General features: G+C 46.9%; 1 protein-coding gene across 1 annotated transcript; it reads right to left on the bottom strand.

Annotated features, from left to right (window-relative positions):
* Positions 1–823: 823 nt before the first annotated feature.
* Positions 824–13,501, bottom strand: MPZL2 (myelin protein zero like 2). The gene is made up of 6 exons (XM_056107657.1): positions 13,255–13,501; positions 11,543–11,709; positions 10,327–10,537; positions 7,766–7,913; positions 4,623–4,698; positions 824–2,616 (listed from the first exon to the last, which is right to left on the bottom strand). The coding sequence occupies exons 1-5, from the start codon at positions 13,310–13,312 to the stop codon at positions 4,635–4,637; spliced, it is 648 nt and encodes a 215-aa protein (XP_055963632.1). The 5' UTR covers positions 13,313–13,501; the 3' UTR covers positions 824–2,616; positions 4,623–4,634.
* Between the last annotated feature and the right edge of the window lie 3,765 nt (positions 13,502–17,266).

Here is a 17,266-nt window from a genome sequence, read left to right as displayed (position 1 = left end):
CCTCAGTGAAATTGTGCCAAACAAAAGCAGAACGTGGTTGCAGGGAGGTAGCTTAAATGGTAGAGTACGTGCATGTGTAAGGCGAGTCTAATCCCTATAACTATCTGACCCTTTAAAGCACTCCTGGGAGCTGCCTTATGAGCTGGGGGAGAAGGCAGCTGGGATAGAGAAGGGATCACTAAGTCAGTGATGGTTGGAGGGCTTGCTTGGGATGGGAGATGTATGCTGAAAGTAGTCACTGTCACTGTCACTGTCCTCCCGTTGTTCGTCGATTTGCTTGAGCGGGCCCAGTAACGTCTCCATTGGAGACTTTGTTGTTACTGTGTTTGGCATATCAAATACATCACGGGTAGCTTGCCAGGCTCTGCCGTGTGGGCGAGAGTAGATAAAGGACCAAACGTGATAAACTCTCAGTATCTGTATTGCAAACCATAATGCCCAAAAGTAGAGAGAAAATATGGGGGAAATTGTCTGTAATAGAGGCAGGGGAACGGTAGTGATGGGGAGAAATTGGGGACATTGGTGGTAGAAAATGTGCACTGGTGGAGGAATTGATATTTGATCATTGTATGACTGAAACTCAAACATGAAAGCTTTGTAACTATCTCATGGTGATTCGATAAAAATAAAGCATTCCTGGGTAGCCCATGTGACACCCACCTTTTTAAAAAAATATAGGAGTAACAATAAACAATAAAACTTATTATTCAAAGCACTATGAAAATTCTGTGGAAATCTATAAAGTTTTCTTGATTCAATAGGACTTCATTCTATACATTGAGTCCAGGTTGCCTCTAAGAAATAAGTGAAGGTAAAATACTTACCCATCTGTTTTTTGACACCTGCTATGTAAAATGTTTGTATATTAGCAAGTTATGTAATTAACAATTCTTTATTACTAAAATGTATTTACATAAATGTTTAAGGCACAATAAAAAATAAATTACAATACAAAAATTCTCTTTAGGAAGAAGACATTGAATAGTAGGGCCATATTAACCCTGGAATATTTAGCCAAGACAGGAGCTACAAGTCTCACTGGAAAACCACTCTATGAATTTTAAATTACTTTTTCATTACACTTACAGAACCATCAGCTTGAAGAATATCCAGTTATTACAGTGTCAAAACTTGATTCAGGAAAAAAAATATAAATGTAAATTAAAGATAATACAGACCTTAATTTTTGGTTTAGTTCCAGATTTGAAACTTTACTTTTTTAAATAGTATAAAAAGCAGAGATAGATCAAAGTTCATATGGGAAGTAGACCAGTTGTATCAAAGTAATGGAAAATTATCAAAAATCAGCATATTTAAGGACAGAGAATCTGTCTGAAAATTCCAGTTGGCTGGAAGAAATAGCATTTTCAAGCAAGCCATATTAGGCACTAAGATTTGGGGAGTGACTAAACAAGTGTTCCTTTCTATAACTTCTATTGTAGCCTAAAATCAGAAAAACATAGGGAACTGGTCACTTCTTAATAAAATGTCCTTCTTTCCATAGCCTACTTGAAAAGTTTTAATATCTATAATACTGGAGTGGGGCTGTGTGGAATAAAGCCAGCTTTATTGTTAGTTTTTGGGTTTGGGGTTTTTTGTTTGTTTGTTTGTTTTTCCCCATACCAAATCCTCTCTTTCAAAAATAAATAAAACAAACAAAAAAATTAAATAGTTTCTTCCAGTTTTCAGAACTTTTCATAGCATTGTAAAAAAAAAAAACTTATCACTAAATGTTGCTTTTCCTCAGCAACCCTAAATTCTTTACGTTGTGTATATGGTCTTCATCCTCTAATTACTTAATGATTCCAGCCTACAGATGTCGAAACCTCAGAGCATAGACTTAGCTCAGTTGCTATTAATATAGATCATTGGATGGGGTGAAGAGAAGGGGAGATACCTAGTCGTTCACTTTTTAGGAAAGGCTGCATTCTTGGGTTGCTTTTCACAACTTGACTTACACTATTGTAAACTTTGGATCAGCTCAGAAGAAGAAAAAGGAAAAAACACCCAACTTATCATCTTGAAAGAACTAAAGTGAGTTCGCCAGGATAGCCCGAAAACCCTAACTATCATTGAACCATTTGAATGGAGCCCGTTCTGTTCATCAGTTAAAAAGCAGCTGAGAAAAATCATCTCACATTCTCACTGAACGTGTGGGGAGTGAATGAACACGGCTGCTCTAAAAATCTGAAGTCTGTCGGAGGCCCTCCCAGGTACACACGCGAACCTGGGTTCAATCTCCTGCACCGCCACAAAAATGGAACTAGAAACTAGTATGTTAAAGAAAATGACACGACGAGGTGGTGTTTTTTTCCTCATTTGATGCCAGCACGTGTGTGTGCACAAGTCATAATAAAGGAGTGTTCGGGAGCAAAAACGTCGTTTCTCGGTAGACAAAAGCTACTGAGCATCTGAGAACCATTTGTGCTCTGAAATTAAATGCAACCTTAGTAACATGCTCTGTCTGAGTCTGAAAGAGCCCTAGGCTGATGGTGGTCGTTGTTTAAGTGGGTGCAAAGCTTCTTGGAAGTCAGGTCACAACAAGAAAAGCCAAAGCAAAGTTTCCATTGACTTCAGCTTCTCCTTGGGCTCTTGTTCTTGGAAATCTTTAGCTGCCTGCAATACAAAAGTGAATAAACATATTTGGGAAATGCTTGGCATCATAACTAGAAGTGGCTCTTTCTTTTCTCAGACATTAGAGCCATTTTTGTTTTTGTTTGTGTTGGGGGGGGCACAGCCAGTGGTGCTCAGGGCTTACTCCTGTTGGCCTTGGGGGACCATATCAGGGGTTAGTGGTCAAAGTCAGGTAAACTGCATGCAAGGCAAAGACCCTACCTGCTGTACCCGGCCCTTGTGTCTTGCTCTCTAGCATCAAGCTGCATCCCACTAATACTATCACCCTATTAGTACTTCCCCCTAATTTAACTGCATGTTTCCTGGATTCTTACCAGATAAATAGTTGTCAGGGTCAGTGGCCTTATTTCCTAAGCCTTTCATAAACACTACAGCTCACTCAAGTACATATATTCTTTTCTCTATCTCCCCCATAATGCCCCTTTTTTTACTATAACCAAAGTCAAAAAAATAGACAAATATGGAATACACCCACACTTAACTGTTATGCAATGTTTTCCTTGCTGGCTATATTTTGGGGACTGTTATTTTTAAGAAAAATTACTATTTTTTTACCCTGAATGCTCTAATACTTGTTTTAAAGATAGGGACATTTTTCTATATTATCAGATTATCTTAATTATACCTAATAAAAGTGAACAATTTCCAAATGCTATCTGTAAAATTGTATATGTAAGACTTTTTAAATTGTACCCCCAAATCCTTTTATTGGATTCTACTAGTTTGTTCAAATTAGTATCCACAAAGTGATCACATATTACATTTGATTCTATTTCCTTGCTTCTTTTTTTCATCAAAAATACCCCCATCTTTTATTTTCCATGACCCTGATTTGCTAGAGAATCTTACTTTTGTTTTAGAGAAGCTGGAGGTCAAATCTAGGACCTCACACATGTGAAGCATGTGCTCTCTCCCATCTGCTTGATTTTAAAGAGACAATTGTCCTCAATAAAATCTCCCTCACATACCAGATTTGTTTTTCTAGGTTTACAATAGGTTCATTTTTCCTCATATTTTATTTTTTAAATCCTTGAGGTCTTGAACTGGAACTCTGCTATAAGAATGAATTCTTGGGGCTGGAGCAATAGCACAGCGGGTAGGGCATTTGCCTTGCATGCGGCCAACCTGGGTTCGATTCCCAGAATCCCATATGGTCCCCTGAGCACCGCCAGGAGTAATTCCTGAGTGAAGAACCAGGAGTAACCCCTGTGCATCGCTGGGTGTGACCCAAAAAGCAAAAAAAAAAAAAAAAAAAAAAAAGAGTGGATTCTTTGCAGTTAATGAAAGTGAGTCTACTTTGGAGAACAGAGATTTTCATCATATGAAAATCATCCTATATTTTAAGCCTCATGAACTATAAAAATGAAAAAACAAAGGTACACGTTCCTAAAATTGGATGTGTAGTCCCAGTAACTAAATGAGAGGAGCTTTGAAATCAATTCCAAATAGAACAAAAGTTCTATCAAAATCAGGCACTTCTATTAAGTCGTTCTCTTAACACCATGGTCGCCTTAGAACAAAACAAGTCAGTGATGGAGCTCAGTGTTTGAATGCATACACTGTATGTGGTAAGGTCCCAGTTTAGGGGTTACGAGGTTAAGGTGCTTGTTTAGCATGTGGCAAAACCTAGTTCAGTTCCAGTCACCATACCACTAGGAGAGATCCGAGCTCTGAGCCAGAAGTAGGTCCTGAGCATGGTGGGGTATGGACCAATTCCTTACCCCGCAAAAAAAAAAAATTAATCTGCTGGTGATAAGTATAACCCTAGAGCCTCAACTAATTTATGGATCTCTAATCCCTAAAACACCTGCCAAGGAGAAGCCACCATAACACTAACAGATTTTTTTCTCTCCATGGCCCTGCAGTTCTGACTTTGTCACAGGACATGCCACCTGGAATACAGAGCACCAACACTCAGGGGACCCTGGAAGCCCACATTAGCGGGGGAACCGGGCAAGCGAAGCAAAGAAATCAGTTGTGAAGCTTACCACCTAAGAATGTTAGTCCGTATCTTCTAAATAAATTGAGACCTTCTTTTCTTGGTTGAGCTTCTCTTCTTCTTTTCTGTAACGGAGACGCAGAAGCTGAAGTCAGGTAAACAAAACCAGAAGACTGGGGTGTGGGGAAGGGTAAAGTCTACAAAGCTTCAGGAGGTTTTCCTCTTTCATTTGGGAAGAATTCAATACAGCTGGGAGCAAATCCAAACTCACTGGGAGCTGAACCACGGGTCCGCTTCAGTCTCCACGTGAGCTTGAGCCTCATTTGAGAATCCCCGTGATTTAAGGCAGCATCTCTCTCTCTCACCACGAACAGCCTCCCTCTAGTTCTACATCTAGTTCTTCAAAAGTTTTATGTTGACCTAGACGTCATCTTTATTGCTTAGATTCTATCTGAAGCTGACTCACAGAGTTGCGTTCATTAGACTCTAAAATCAGTGGGGCTGGGGCCGGAGTGATGAGTACAGCAGGTAGGGTGTTTGCTTGGCTCACAGCCAAGCTCGGCATCCCATCTGGTCCCCGGAGCCTGCCAGGAGTGATGCCAAAACCAAAAAATAAATAAAATCAGCAGGGTTCTTCAGCAAACGTTTCTTGAGGATAAGAAGCCTCTGGCGCTGAGCCCTTTGGAGCACAGGCACGCACTGTCATGACATGGGACTCCGACTGGAGGGGGTGGGTCTCAGATAGGGCTCACAGCACAAGCAACAGAACTAGGAATCAGTGTGACTTATTAAAATAAAAATGTGGAGGTTAAAAGGAGAGAGAGAACAAAAGGGAATGCCCTGCCACAGAGGCAGGGGGGGAGGGGGGGATGGGGGTGGGAGGGATACTGGGATCCATGGTGATGGAGAATGGGCACTGGTGGAGGGATGGGTATTTGATCATTGTATAATCGAAACCCAAGCACAAAAATTTGTAAGTCTACAACTGTACCTCATGGTGTTTCACTAATAAAAATTTAAAAAAATAAGGCTGTATGATTTTTTTAATATGTTGTTGGATTCAGTTGACTAAGATTGGGGATTTAAAAAAAATGTGGAGGTTGGAGAGATCCTTCAGCAGGTAAGATGCTTGCTTTGCATGCAGCTGTCCCAAGTTTGATCCCTGGCACCCTATCTGGGATGGTCCCCCAACCCCTCCCAGAAATAATCTCTGAGCACCACTGGGTATGGCCCAAAAAACAAATAGATAATAAAAAATGAATATACAATGGTGCAGTTATTTTTTTTTAAGTCTGGCAATTCCTCAAAGAGCCAAATATGAGCCTCAGTTAATGCTTTTTTATCCCCCGTGGGCAGAGCACAGGTATGCTTTATATGCAGGAGACCTGATGATTTGATCCCCAGAGTCCCACTGGGAGCGAACCTCAAGTATCATTAGATGTGGTCCAAAATCCAAAACAAAATAAAACAAAAGTTAAATATAGTTACCTATGCTCTTATGACTCTCAGTGAGCCTGGCAAGCTATTGAGAGTATCCAGCCCGTAAGGGCATAGCCTGGCAAGCTCCCCATGGCCTATTCGATATGCCAAAAACAGTAACGACAACAGGTCTCATTCCCTTGACCCTGAAAGAGCCTCCAATCGTTGGGAAAAGACAAGTAGAAAGAGGCTGCTAAAATCTCAGAGCTTGCGGGGGATAGAGACATTACTGGCAATTTACTCGAGTAAATCGACGAACATTGGGATGACAGTGATACAGTGATACCCATGCTCTAGCAATACCACTCCTAGGTCTATTCCCAGAAGATTGAAAATATCTTTAGAACAAAACTTAAAGATGAATGTTTATAAGCTGTTCTATACACAACTAAAAATTGAGAAAAGCATGAATGGCATTATTGATAAACAAAATGTGGCATATATCTTCAGGCAGTCATGGAAAGGAATTATTGCATGCTCTATAATATGAATAAACTTTGATAACATTATATGAAATCTACGAAGTCAGATAATAAAGGCCACATGTGCCAAAGGAATAGCAATACTACCCGTCTCCAAGTGTGAGGCCCTGGATCTCCAACATTAGCCCCACCCCCATGCACAAAAGCTATTTATTGTAAGATTCTGTTTCCACGGGCTGGAGCGATAGCACAGCGGTAGGGCGTTTGCCTTGTGCAAAGCCAGCCCAGCCGAGCCAGGTTTGATTCCTCCGCCCCTCTTGGAGAGCCCGGCAAGCTACCGAGAGTATCTTGCTCACACGGCAAAGCCTGGCAAGCTACCTGTGATGTATTGAATATGCCAAACACAGTAACAAAGAGTCTCAAAATGGAGATGTTACTGGGCCCGCTCGAGCAAATCAAGGAACAACGGGAGGACAGTGTTTGTCTTTTTGTTTCTGTTTCCAGGAAGTATTCAGATTATTGTCAAAAGTAGATGGGATGTGAAGGCTTGTGTACCTTTTGGGGGTGATGGTTAACAATGTGTAAATATTGAAAGGAATTAATATAAAACTCTATATGAAAGGTAGCCAAGCACCTTCCATCAGCACAATCCTGATATAGCATGGCCCAGTGGCTCCTACAGATGCATGTCTAACATCACCAGTAAGGAGGCCCACCTTAGCAAAAATTTACATCGCAGATTTTGTTGGTTTGGGGGCCACACCCAGAGATGCTCAGGTCTTACTCCTGGCCTATATGGGATGCTGGGGATCAAACCTGGTTTGGCCATATGCAAGGCAAGCACCCTTCCCATTGTACAATCACTCTAGAAGATTTTGTCTGCTGGGGAGTGGATGGGGTGGAGCACACCTACCTGTGATCAAGGCTGATTCCTGACTCTGTGCTCAAGAGGCCCTATGTGGTGCCGGGGTGAAACCAGGGTGGGTTACAGCAAGAGATTTGCCCTACCTACTGTACTATCTCTCTGGCAGTATTCAGCAGATTCTTATCACATCAAATCCTAGTTAGTCTAGAAACCTACAATGCAATCTCATGTAAAATGAAGAAACCTTTTATAGTTACTCATTCACACCCTTATTTTTTTTTCAGTTTCCATCCACGGGGTTTGAATTCTTTGGTACAAAATCTAGTCTTAGGGAAGGGCATGAGTTCTTGGGCAACATGGCCAAGCTCCAACGGCCAGCCCAACGGAGCCAGACTCTCCCCCAGAGCAACGTGGACCCCGCCTTACGATTTGATCTCCACCACTTGATGAGCTCTCTTGGCCCATCGCTTTTTCCGGAAGTGCTGGAAGAGGGCCACTGCAATGACCACTATGATCATCAAGGCACTGGCGCAGCCAATCACAAGAGCCAGGAAGTAAATCTCAGAGAAGCGTGCTGTGAGGAGAAAAAGACCCCATTAGGATGGAATCCAAAGACAGAAGGATCAATCTACATCATCAACCGGCATCTTCCTTTCTCTTACTGTCTTTCCTGTAGCGGTAGGAAAACCAGCCAAACAGGAGAGATCCAAGAAGTGATCCTCAAAGTTGCCCCAACAATACTAGGAGCTTTGAAATGCAAATTATTTGGCCCTACCCAGATCTTCTGAATTGCGGGTGGAGCCCAGCAATCTGTTTTAACATGTCCTCCAGCTGATTCTGATGAATGCTAAAAATGTATACAACTTTGGGGCAGTAGAACTGAGTGGGACAAGGGTTTTGATGACCTAATCAAATCCTTCCCAACAAACTCTTTCTCCACAATTGGCTGCCACCTCTGTTTAGTCAGCCACTTAGGCAAATATATTAAAGGTACAAACCAGCACTTCATGGATATACAAAGCCCCCCCACCCCCCCTAAAAAAGCACCTTTAAGGAACTCTTGTCCACTAGGAAGTGAATGGTGAGGTACAGTCAGCTGCTTACTCATGCAAGTTCCTAAACCAGTTTGGGATGCTTGCCCAGAACTCCTGTCATTTGGTTTCTTGTCTGACTTCAATTTCAATAAACCCTTAGAACCCAGAATAGTGTTCTTTAACTTGTGGCTAGCCGCAAGTCCCCAACATCCACACCTGTCTGTGTGTATGTGTGTGTGTGTGTGTGTGTGTGTGAGAGAGAGAGAGAGAGAGAGAGAGAGAGAGAGAGAGAGAGAGAGAGAGAGAGAGAAGCATACATAACCAGTGGATAGCAGGCCACAGCTCTCATTAAAGTATGTTTAAGAACCTCTGGGTCCAGGGCCTGAGCCTTTCACTCACAGCCAACCCAGGTTCGATCTCCAGTATCCCATATGGTCCCCCAAGCACTGCCAGGAGTGATTCCTGAGTGCAGAGCCAGGAGTAAGTCCTGATTATCACCAGGTATGGCCCAAAATCACACCTGGGGAAAAAAAGAAAAAGAACCTGTGGGTCCAATCTGTTCATTGTGCAGGGGAAAAAAACAGCCAACGGGGCCAGAGAGATAGTACAGTGGATAGGGAGTTTGCCTTGCACGCTGCTGACTGGGGTTCGATCCCCTGCACCCCCTAAGATTCCCCAAGCACCACCAGGAATAATTTCAAAGTGTAGAGCCAAGAAGTAACCCCAGACCAGTGCTGTGTGTGACCCCAAAACAAACAAAAAGAAACTGAACTCCAAAGACTTTCCATGGCTTCAGTCCAATTTAAATGACTTCTCCCACGGCCAAACAGCTCCACACAGCTGTTTGGCTGGGGCCTTGAGGATGGTACTTGAAGAACGGCAATCACAGCACCCCACATGATACACCAAAATACCAGCCCCCTGTGTGACTGGAGTGGAGATTACATCAACCTCCATTTCCTCCATGGATCAAGTAGAGAGAACAATATTCATTTCTTGGGTTCTATTATTTGGTGAGGTGGTCCCAAGCAATGCTCAGTGACCTGGGGGCCACTCCTGGATTCAGGACTGAGGACATCCAGGGCGGTACCCAGTGGCTGTGCTGGGCATTAAAACCCTGGGCTCGGGGCTGGAGTGATAGTACAGCGGGTAGGGCGTTTGCCTTGCACACGGCCGGCCCGAATTCAATACTCAGCATCTCATATGGTCCCCCAAGCATTGCCAGCAATAACTCCTGAGTGCAGAGCCAGAAGTAGCCCCCTGCGCATCGCTGGGTGTAACCCAAAAAGAAAGAAAAAAAAAAACCTGGGCTCTTGCAAGGGAAGCACATGCTCCAGTCCTTCTTGAGCTGTCCCTGGGCCTGGTTGTGAGTGAATAATGAGAGCATTGCGGGGCTGGAGCCATAGTACAGTTGGTAGGGAGTTTGCCTTGCATGCCGCCGAACTGGGTTTGATTCCCAGCATCTCATATGGTCCCCTGAGCATCATCAGGAATAATTCCTGAGTGTAAAGCCAGCAGTAACCCTGGTGCATCGCGGGGTGTAACCCAAAAAAAAAAAAAGAAAAGAAAAAAATTAAAATTAAAAAAAAAAACAGAGCATCCTTGGGCACTTTGGATGGTGGTGCTGACAGGAGCATTACCCACTCAGTATATGCGAAGTGAATGAAAGCACCGACAGGCCAATTTGGAGCCATTCAGCAGAGCTGCTTTCTCTTTCTTGCATGAATTCAATGGCCATTTTGTACCAGATTCCCTGGGTCCCTTTGATTTCTTGCAATTTCTTTCCAAAGCCAGGCAAAACCTTTCTCTGTCAACCCCAGGCTTTCTCCGTCTCCTCTAGAGTTCTGAGATTCCAAGAGTCAATCTTGTCCGATCTCCGCCAGCCCCCAAAGAATGCCCCCTCTCCTTCCAACAAGCACTCCCACTTCCCCAGACCACTGTCCCATGGCATACCGGTTTGCACAACGCTGAGTTGGATCTCCCCTATCAGCCCATCCACATCAGGTGGGTTCTTCACCTGGCAGGTGTATGTCCCATTATCATCAAACTGTAGCTTCCAGAGAATGATGGAGGCATCATACCGCTCTGGGTTTCCGTCCCAGACAACCCGGTCCTTGAAACGTCCAGCTGTGGGTCGATAGGGACCCACGTGGAAGTAGAAAACCTAGAAAGGAGACACAAATAAAGATCAGCAGTAGTAGGACCAGGGTGAGGAGAAGGCTGAGGGGAGATATCCTAGTGGAGGATGTAATGTCAGGACACTGTATGCACGAAGTATTGTATGCACAATAGTACTTATAATACTATCATTACCAGTACTGTAAATCACCGTGCCTAAAATAATTTATTTTTTAATTGTAATTTTTTTTCTAAAGGGAAGGAGTGTCAGAGGAATGGGTGGAAGGTTCTTTTATGGTAGGAGGATATGAGAATTTTAGTGTTGGGTTTGGTGTGTCTTAGACACATATAGTGGTATAAAACTATAACCCTGATATCCAATAGTACTGTTAGCCAATGATATATTTTTTAAAAAAACACTTTCAGTCTTATACCTTTCTGAAAAGATCAACATTTTTTTTCTATTTATTTATTTATACTCTGAAAACTTCCAAAGAGTATTTGAGGCAATTTATAAAACAAACCAGGTGTACTATAAACATCACATAAATAGTTTAAAATTAATTAAAAAAATGTAAAATGAGACAATTTTTTATTGGGATAGGGAGATAGTATAAAGGGTAGGGAGTTTGCCTTGCTTGTGCCTGACTGGGTTTGATCCCCAGCACCCCATATGATCCCTGAGCCCCTCCAGGAGGAATCCCTGAGGGCAGAGGCAGAAGTAAACCCTGAGCACTGCTGGGTGTGGTCCCCACCAAAAAAAAAACAAAAAAAAAACCCCAAAACATTCGATACCAGAGCAAGGAGGCTATGAAGGGGGGAAAGCCCCAGGGCTAATGCCCCGTCTATAGCTCTCTTACAAGAATCTCTTGTTTCTCCCTTCACTGGCCCTTCATTTCTGCCTCTCCTCCCCCCCCCCCCACCCCCAAACAGGCTTCCTGCTAGACCCTGTGCTTGTTGTTAAGAAAAAGAACACAGGAAGGACCAGGAGAGCCACGCCAGCTTGCTTCCCAAACCAAAGGTCCCCAGAAAATGGTGATAGTGGGCTTACAAACTGCTCAGGCCCCCCATCTTGAGGACGGAAATTCCAGGTCACAGTCAGAGCATCCCCCACCGGGGCAAAGCTGGAGAAAGTGCATTTTAACCGCAGATCTGTCCCGTTGACAGCCTCCAACACCCGGGAGGTATAAATCTCCACAGCCGCCACTGGCCACGGAGCTGCCACAGAGGAGAGGAAAAGAAAGGTTAGCAGGTGAGGCACCTCAGGACTCATACAGGAGGGCTGGGGGGGGGGGGGGGGGAGGGAGGATGCTGGAAGAACCGGAGTCCCACTCTTAACCCCCTCACCCAGTCTGCCTAATCAGACCTGAAAGCGCCCCTATACGCCCACAAAACATCTCAAAATACCACCTAGGACCCGGGTTGGGGCCCAGCACCAACGCACATTCCTGACATGCGTGGGACCCGAGTTTGATACCAAGAGCCAAAAGAAAAGTTACTTAAAAAAATTTTTTTTTAATTTTATTAGTGAAACACCATGAGGTACAGTTGTACACTTACAAATCTTGTGCTTGGGTTTCAGTTATACAATGATCGAGTACCCATCCCTCCACCAGTGGCCATTCTCCACCACCACGAATCCCAGTATCCCTCCCACTCCCCATCCCCCCCATCCCACCCTGCCTCTGTGGCAGGGCATTCCCTTTTAAATGTTTTTAAAATCCCACCCAGCCTTCTGGGCGCTTAGCTTCGTCACAGCAGACACTCAGACCCCTGGTTTCAAAACCAGTACCAAGTTGGGCTGGAGAGATAGTAGCGTGAGTAGGGGGCTGGCCTGGCTCAGGTGACAACAGGTTCCATTCCCAGCACCCAGGGAGCACCCCCAGTGATCCCTGAGCACAGAGTCACGAGTCAGCCCTAAGCACCACCAGGTGTGGCCCCAAAACTGGTAACAGGACCCGAGAGACAGTAGGAGGTTTAAGGGATTTGTCTCCCACCTACATGGCCAATCCAGGTTCAATCTGTATGTAGCACCACATATGGCCCCCGAACCATAGTACCGGGTGCCCCCAAACATTCCTCATTCCCCCGCTCCAAAAGCATAGTAACAATCTACAAACAGCAAGCCAAAATGAAAAGAGAAAAGTTTTCCAAACCAATCCTTAGATGAACCAAACGTGTTCAAACGAGCCTCGCCGCATATACGGTATCTAATGGCCCCAGAGCAGGCCGGTTTTCAGAAAAGATCTCTCTCCTTTATCGTGTGCAGAAACTGAATAGCTCGGGCTCGCTTGCCCCGCGTCCCATTTAAATACCACACAGTTTCTACCCCGATATTGACTCGGAGGAGAGGTGCGCGTTGGGGAGTTTCGGAAGCAGAGAGGGTCTCTCTCTCCTTAACCATCTTGGCTCCATACCACCCCCCTCCCTGTGCCAGGGTCCCCCCAGATCTCAGACACAGCCCCTCCTGCAGCAGGAGATACTCAGAGTAGCCAAGAATAACCGAGAACGATAAAAGAAAAGAAAGAAAAAAAGAGGGAAAAGGTTCGTAACCCGAGCCCGGACAGCAAGCGCGCGCGCGCGCGCGCGCGCCTGCCTGCAACACCTAAATCTGTTTGTCCGAAAGCCAGAGCCGGTCCCGAAGCCTCAGGAACCGGGCAGTGAGTGAAGGAAAGCCCAAAGCAGCGCCGATGGGGCCCCAGGCCCCTCGAAACCAGCCGTCCGGGGTCCCGGGGCAGGGACAGAGGGAGCGCCAGTTCTTACCTGCGAGCTGCAGGGCCAGGAGGAGCAGCGCCGCGCGCGCCGGGCTCGGGCCATACATGAGGGCAGCCCGGAGCCCCGGAGCCCAGGGACAGTGGAAGCTGCGACACCCCGCCGAGGCCACTGCGGGTAGAGGGGAGCACGGGCGTTTGCCCCGCGAGGACTCGGGCCCTCACCTTTGGGAATCCAAGCGCCCCAGCCCGTGACTCATCCCAGCGCACTCAGAACCCGTGGAAGGTGGGGCCTCCGCTCCCAGCTCCCCTCCTTCCTCCTGTCCCTCCCGCCCTCGCCCCGCCGGGCACGTCCGCCCAAAGTCCCAAACTGCAAACGCGCTCCCGAGCCACCCAGTGCGCTGGGGCCGCGGCTGCGACCTGGCCGGGAAGTGGGAGCGGCCAGAACGGCCCCCCGGCGCCCGTGGCGGTGCCCACACGCGCTTCCAACAGGCCCGGGAAGTGTATGTCGAAATTGCCCTGCGGGGATTCCACTGCCCCGGGCCGGACTGGATTCCAGTCCCCTTCCCCACGACTACCTGCAGTCCTGCAACTCACACCTCACCTGGAGCTCAAAGGATCCCCGCGCCTTGACTAGCCAGACCCTTCTAACACTGAAGGTGTAGACCCGCAGACCCACCTACACCAAAGAAACCTCAGCAGTGTTTAAAAGGCTAGAGCGTTGGAGAGACCCCAGCCCAGCTCCTTTGGCGGCTGAGGTCCTCACCCATCCCCCCCACTGCCCTGACTCTTTCCCATCAGGTTTGGGGGAAATCCTAAACACCCAGAGGAGGTAGGTCATTTGCTCTGAGTTACACGGCACCAGCTGGAGATTTTTCTTGACTTTTGAACCTAGTGTTCTTTCCAAAGTACCAGCTAGCACGACCCCCCCTGCAGAGTTTTTGTTTGTTTGATTGGTTGGGTTTTTTTTGCACCTTCAGTTTTATCTGGCATCTTTGGAGATACAGGGGGCTGAGAAGAGGTGCCCCTGGGTTGGCAAGTGGGGAACCAGAGTGGCAGGTATCTGTAGTAGCTTCTTCCCAGCAGAGGCAGGTGGACTTTACAGCAGAGATCCTGACGGAAGAAACACTTGCCCTTCTCCCTGGATTAGCAATCTAGAAACCATGTCGTGATTCACAGAACCTTCTCATTCAACCCTGGACAGCTTTGCCAGGAGGGGAGGCCGGGACATGCTGACTCAAAAGACAAAAGACCATAAAGAGGGAAGAGAAAAAGAAAATTCCACCACAAGGGCAGATTCCAGACCTGAAGACATAAAGAAGCAGAAGAGAAAAGCAACGCAAGCAGGAACAGAACGTCGGCGCCACGAGAAGGCAAACAACACAGACCAGTCAGTCCACGCCAGCCCCAGCAAACGCCCGCGGCCACGCCTGGAAGGGGTCGTGCTGGAACGAACGTTTCTGCAGAAAGTCTTGGGGTCCTTTACCTGCTTTTAGGTCAGAGCCACTTAAAATCTGCAATGCTGGGGAGCATTTAGCACAGGAATATGGGGGCCAGAGAGGTAAATCAGCTCTCTGAGCATAGAACTGGGTGAGCACCACTGGGTGTGCCCCAGAAACAAACGAGTCAGATACGGATGGGATAACACAGAATCCTTCTGGCCTTTGGGTCCACAGAGGGCGGCTCCAGGAACCTGGAAGGAAAAGAGTTAAGGAAACACGACTCTCTTTGTGGACTTTCCCAGGCCAATGGGCAGCCTCAGAGGAGGGGGCGGAGGAGCCAGGGGGGGGGTTGAAGTCCAGAGCAAATTGCAAAGTTTGGTGGAGGTCGAGTTACCCACTCGGGAGCTCAGGATACAGTCAAAAGCGGCAGGAGAGGAATCGGGGCAGGGGAGCGGAACAAAAGCCCGTTGTCAGAAGCTGGAGAATCAATGGCTGCCCCAGGTAGCTGCGCCCCGGGAGCTGGCGGTGGCCCGCGCACAGGGTCAGCTGCTACCCAGATCCCGTTCCTCAACAAAGTTCAAATTCCTGGCGTGGCGCCAGCAACGCCCAATTCCGTCCAGTTAGCAGGAGTGGCTCTGCACATTCTCCTCCCTGGGTGGGAGGGAAGCGGGCACAGACTAGAGAAACATGCGTGACCGAGGCCGCTGGCTCCCCAGCTGTGCGGGAGGCTGGTCCCGCCAGAGCCTGGGCAAAGCTGCAACTGTCCAGCTGCTACCTAGGCTGGGGCCGGGAGAGCGAAGGAAGAGTTGTGAGAGTTTCCTTGCCTGTTGGATTCCCTGCACTGCAAGAAGAGAAAAGGAGAGAAAAGAAAAGAAAAGAAAAGAAAAGAAAAGAAAAGAAAAGAAAAGAAAAGAAAAGAAAAGAAAAGAGTTGATAGCACAGCCAGGAGGGCGCTTGCCTTGCATGCAGCTGACCCAGGTTCAACTCCCAGCATCTCCCGTGCCCCCCAACCCACCCTTTAAGAGAGAGAGAGAGAGAGAGAGAGAGAGAGAGAGAGAGAGAGAGAGAAAGAGAGAGAGAAGGCAGAGGCTGGAAATAATAGTAAAGGGTTAAAGGCCCCTGCCTTGCCTGGGCCCACGCCACTGGGTCACTGTCACTGTCCTCCCGTTGTTCATCGATTTTCTCGAGCAGGCCCAGTAACGTCTCCAGTGTGAGACTTTGTTGTTACTGTGTTTGGCATATCGAATACGTCAAGGTTAGCTTGACAGGCTTTGCCGTGCGGGCGAGATACTTTCGGTAGCTTGCCAGGCTCTCCGAGAGGGACGGAGGAACCTAACCCCGGTCAGCTGTGTGCAAGGCGTGCCATAGATTTAAAAAAAAAAAAAAAAGCCTTTTCCAGGGTCTGGAAAAAACAGTACAGGGGTCAAAGGACCAGGCTTATCCTTTCTTTGCATATGCGAGGCTGGGGTTCAATTTTCAGGACCACATGGTCCCCCAAGCACCAAGCTGGGAGTAATCCCTGAGCACCACTGGGTATGGCCCTGAAACTCCCCAAATCAATCCATAAATATGTGAATAAACAAAAAAATAAAATAGTTGGTACACCAATCATTTTGTTTTGGGGTCATACTCGGTGGTGCTGAGGGCTTAATCCTGGCTCTGCACTCAGCTACCATTCCTGGTAGGGCTCAGGGGACCTTATAGGATACAGGGGATTGAACCCGGGTCAGCTGCGTGTAAGGCATGCGCCCGGCCCACTGCACTTTCTCTCCACCCCTGCACACCCATTGTTTTGAAAACATTTTGTCTATTACAGCAGGCAGGTAAGGAGCCAATGGTAACTAGTGTCTGGAAACTTCTAGAGAAATTACCCAGTCACCTGCCCTGAAGTAACCTGAAGGCAGAATGGCGCACCCTTTTGGAGATGCAGAAACTGAGGTGCTACCCAGACAAAGGCAGGACCCCCCAGGGAAAGAACCCTCCACCCCTCCCTGAAAAACACATGAGAGGACCAACAGAAATAAAAACCTTTTGGGGCTGGAGTGATAGCACAGCAGGTAGGGTGTTTGCCTTGCACGTGGCTGACCCGGGGTTTGATTCCCAGCATCCCATATGGTCCCCCGAGCACCGCCAGGAGTAATTCCTGAGTGCAAAGCCAGGAGTAACCACTGTGCATCGCTGGGTGTGACCCAAAAAGAAAAAAAAAAGAAAAGAAATAAAATAAAAACCTTTTCCCCATTACAAGCCCTAACCAAGTCCTCTGCATAGGAAGCCCCATGCTGGGACAATTTGGGAAAATCCCTATAAAACCAATTTTGCAAAGGGAAGTGGCATGCATTCCCCATTCTGGAGCTTGCCTGCATCTCAGCCTGAGTCATGTAATTCCTTTCTTTAACCTTATGGGAAGCTTCTCACAGATCAGGACTGATTGTCCTTTTCCTGCTAAGAGTATCCTCTCGCTCCCGCCTGAGTGGCCGCAGCTCCTAAAAACTCGGGTGGTGGGGACCAGTTCCCCCTCTGTGAAGATAAAATGGATGCAGGCACAGCTGCCGGCTGCCCAGTGGGGTTGGTGGGACCGAGCATCCACCAGTTGAGGTGTCTGAGGCAAACTTTACCAGTCCT

This window comes from Sorex fumeus, unplaced genomic scaffold (assembly GCF_029834395.1).
Source record: "Sorex fumeus unplaced genomic scaffold, SorFum_2.1 ptg000169l, whole genome shotgun sequence".
Classification (NCBI taxonomy): domain Eukaryota; kingdom Metazoa; phylum Chordata; class Mammalia; order Eulipotyphla; family Soricidae; genus Sorex; species Sorex fumeus.
Note: the sequence above shows the minus strand (reverse complement) of the source record. Positions and strands in the feature narration are given on the sequence as shown.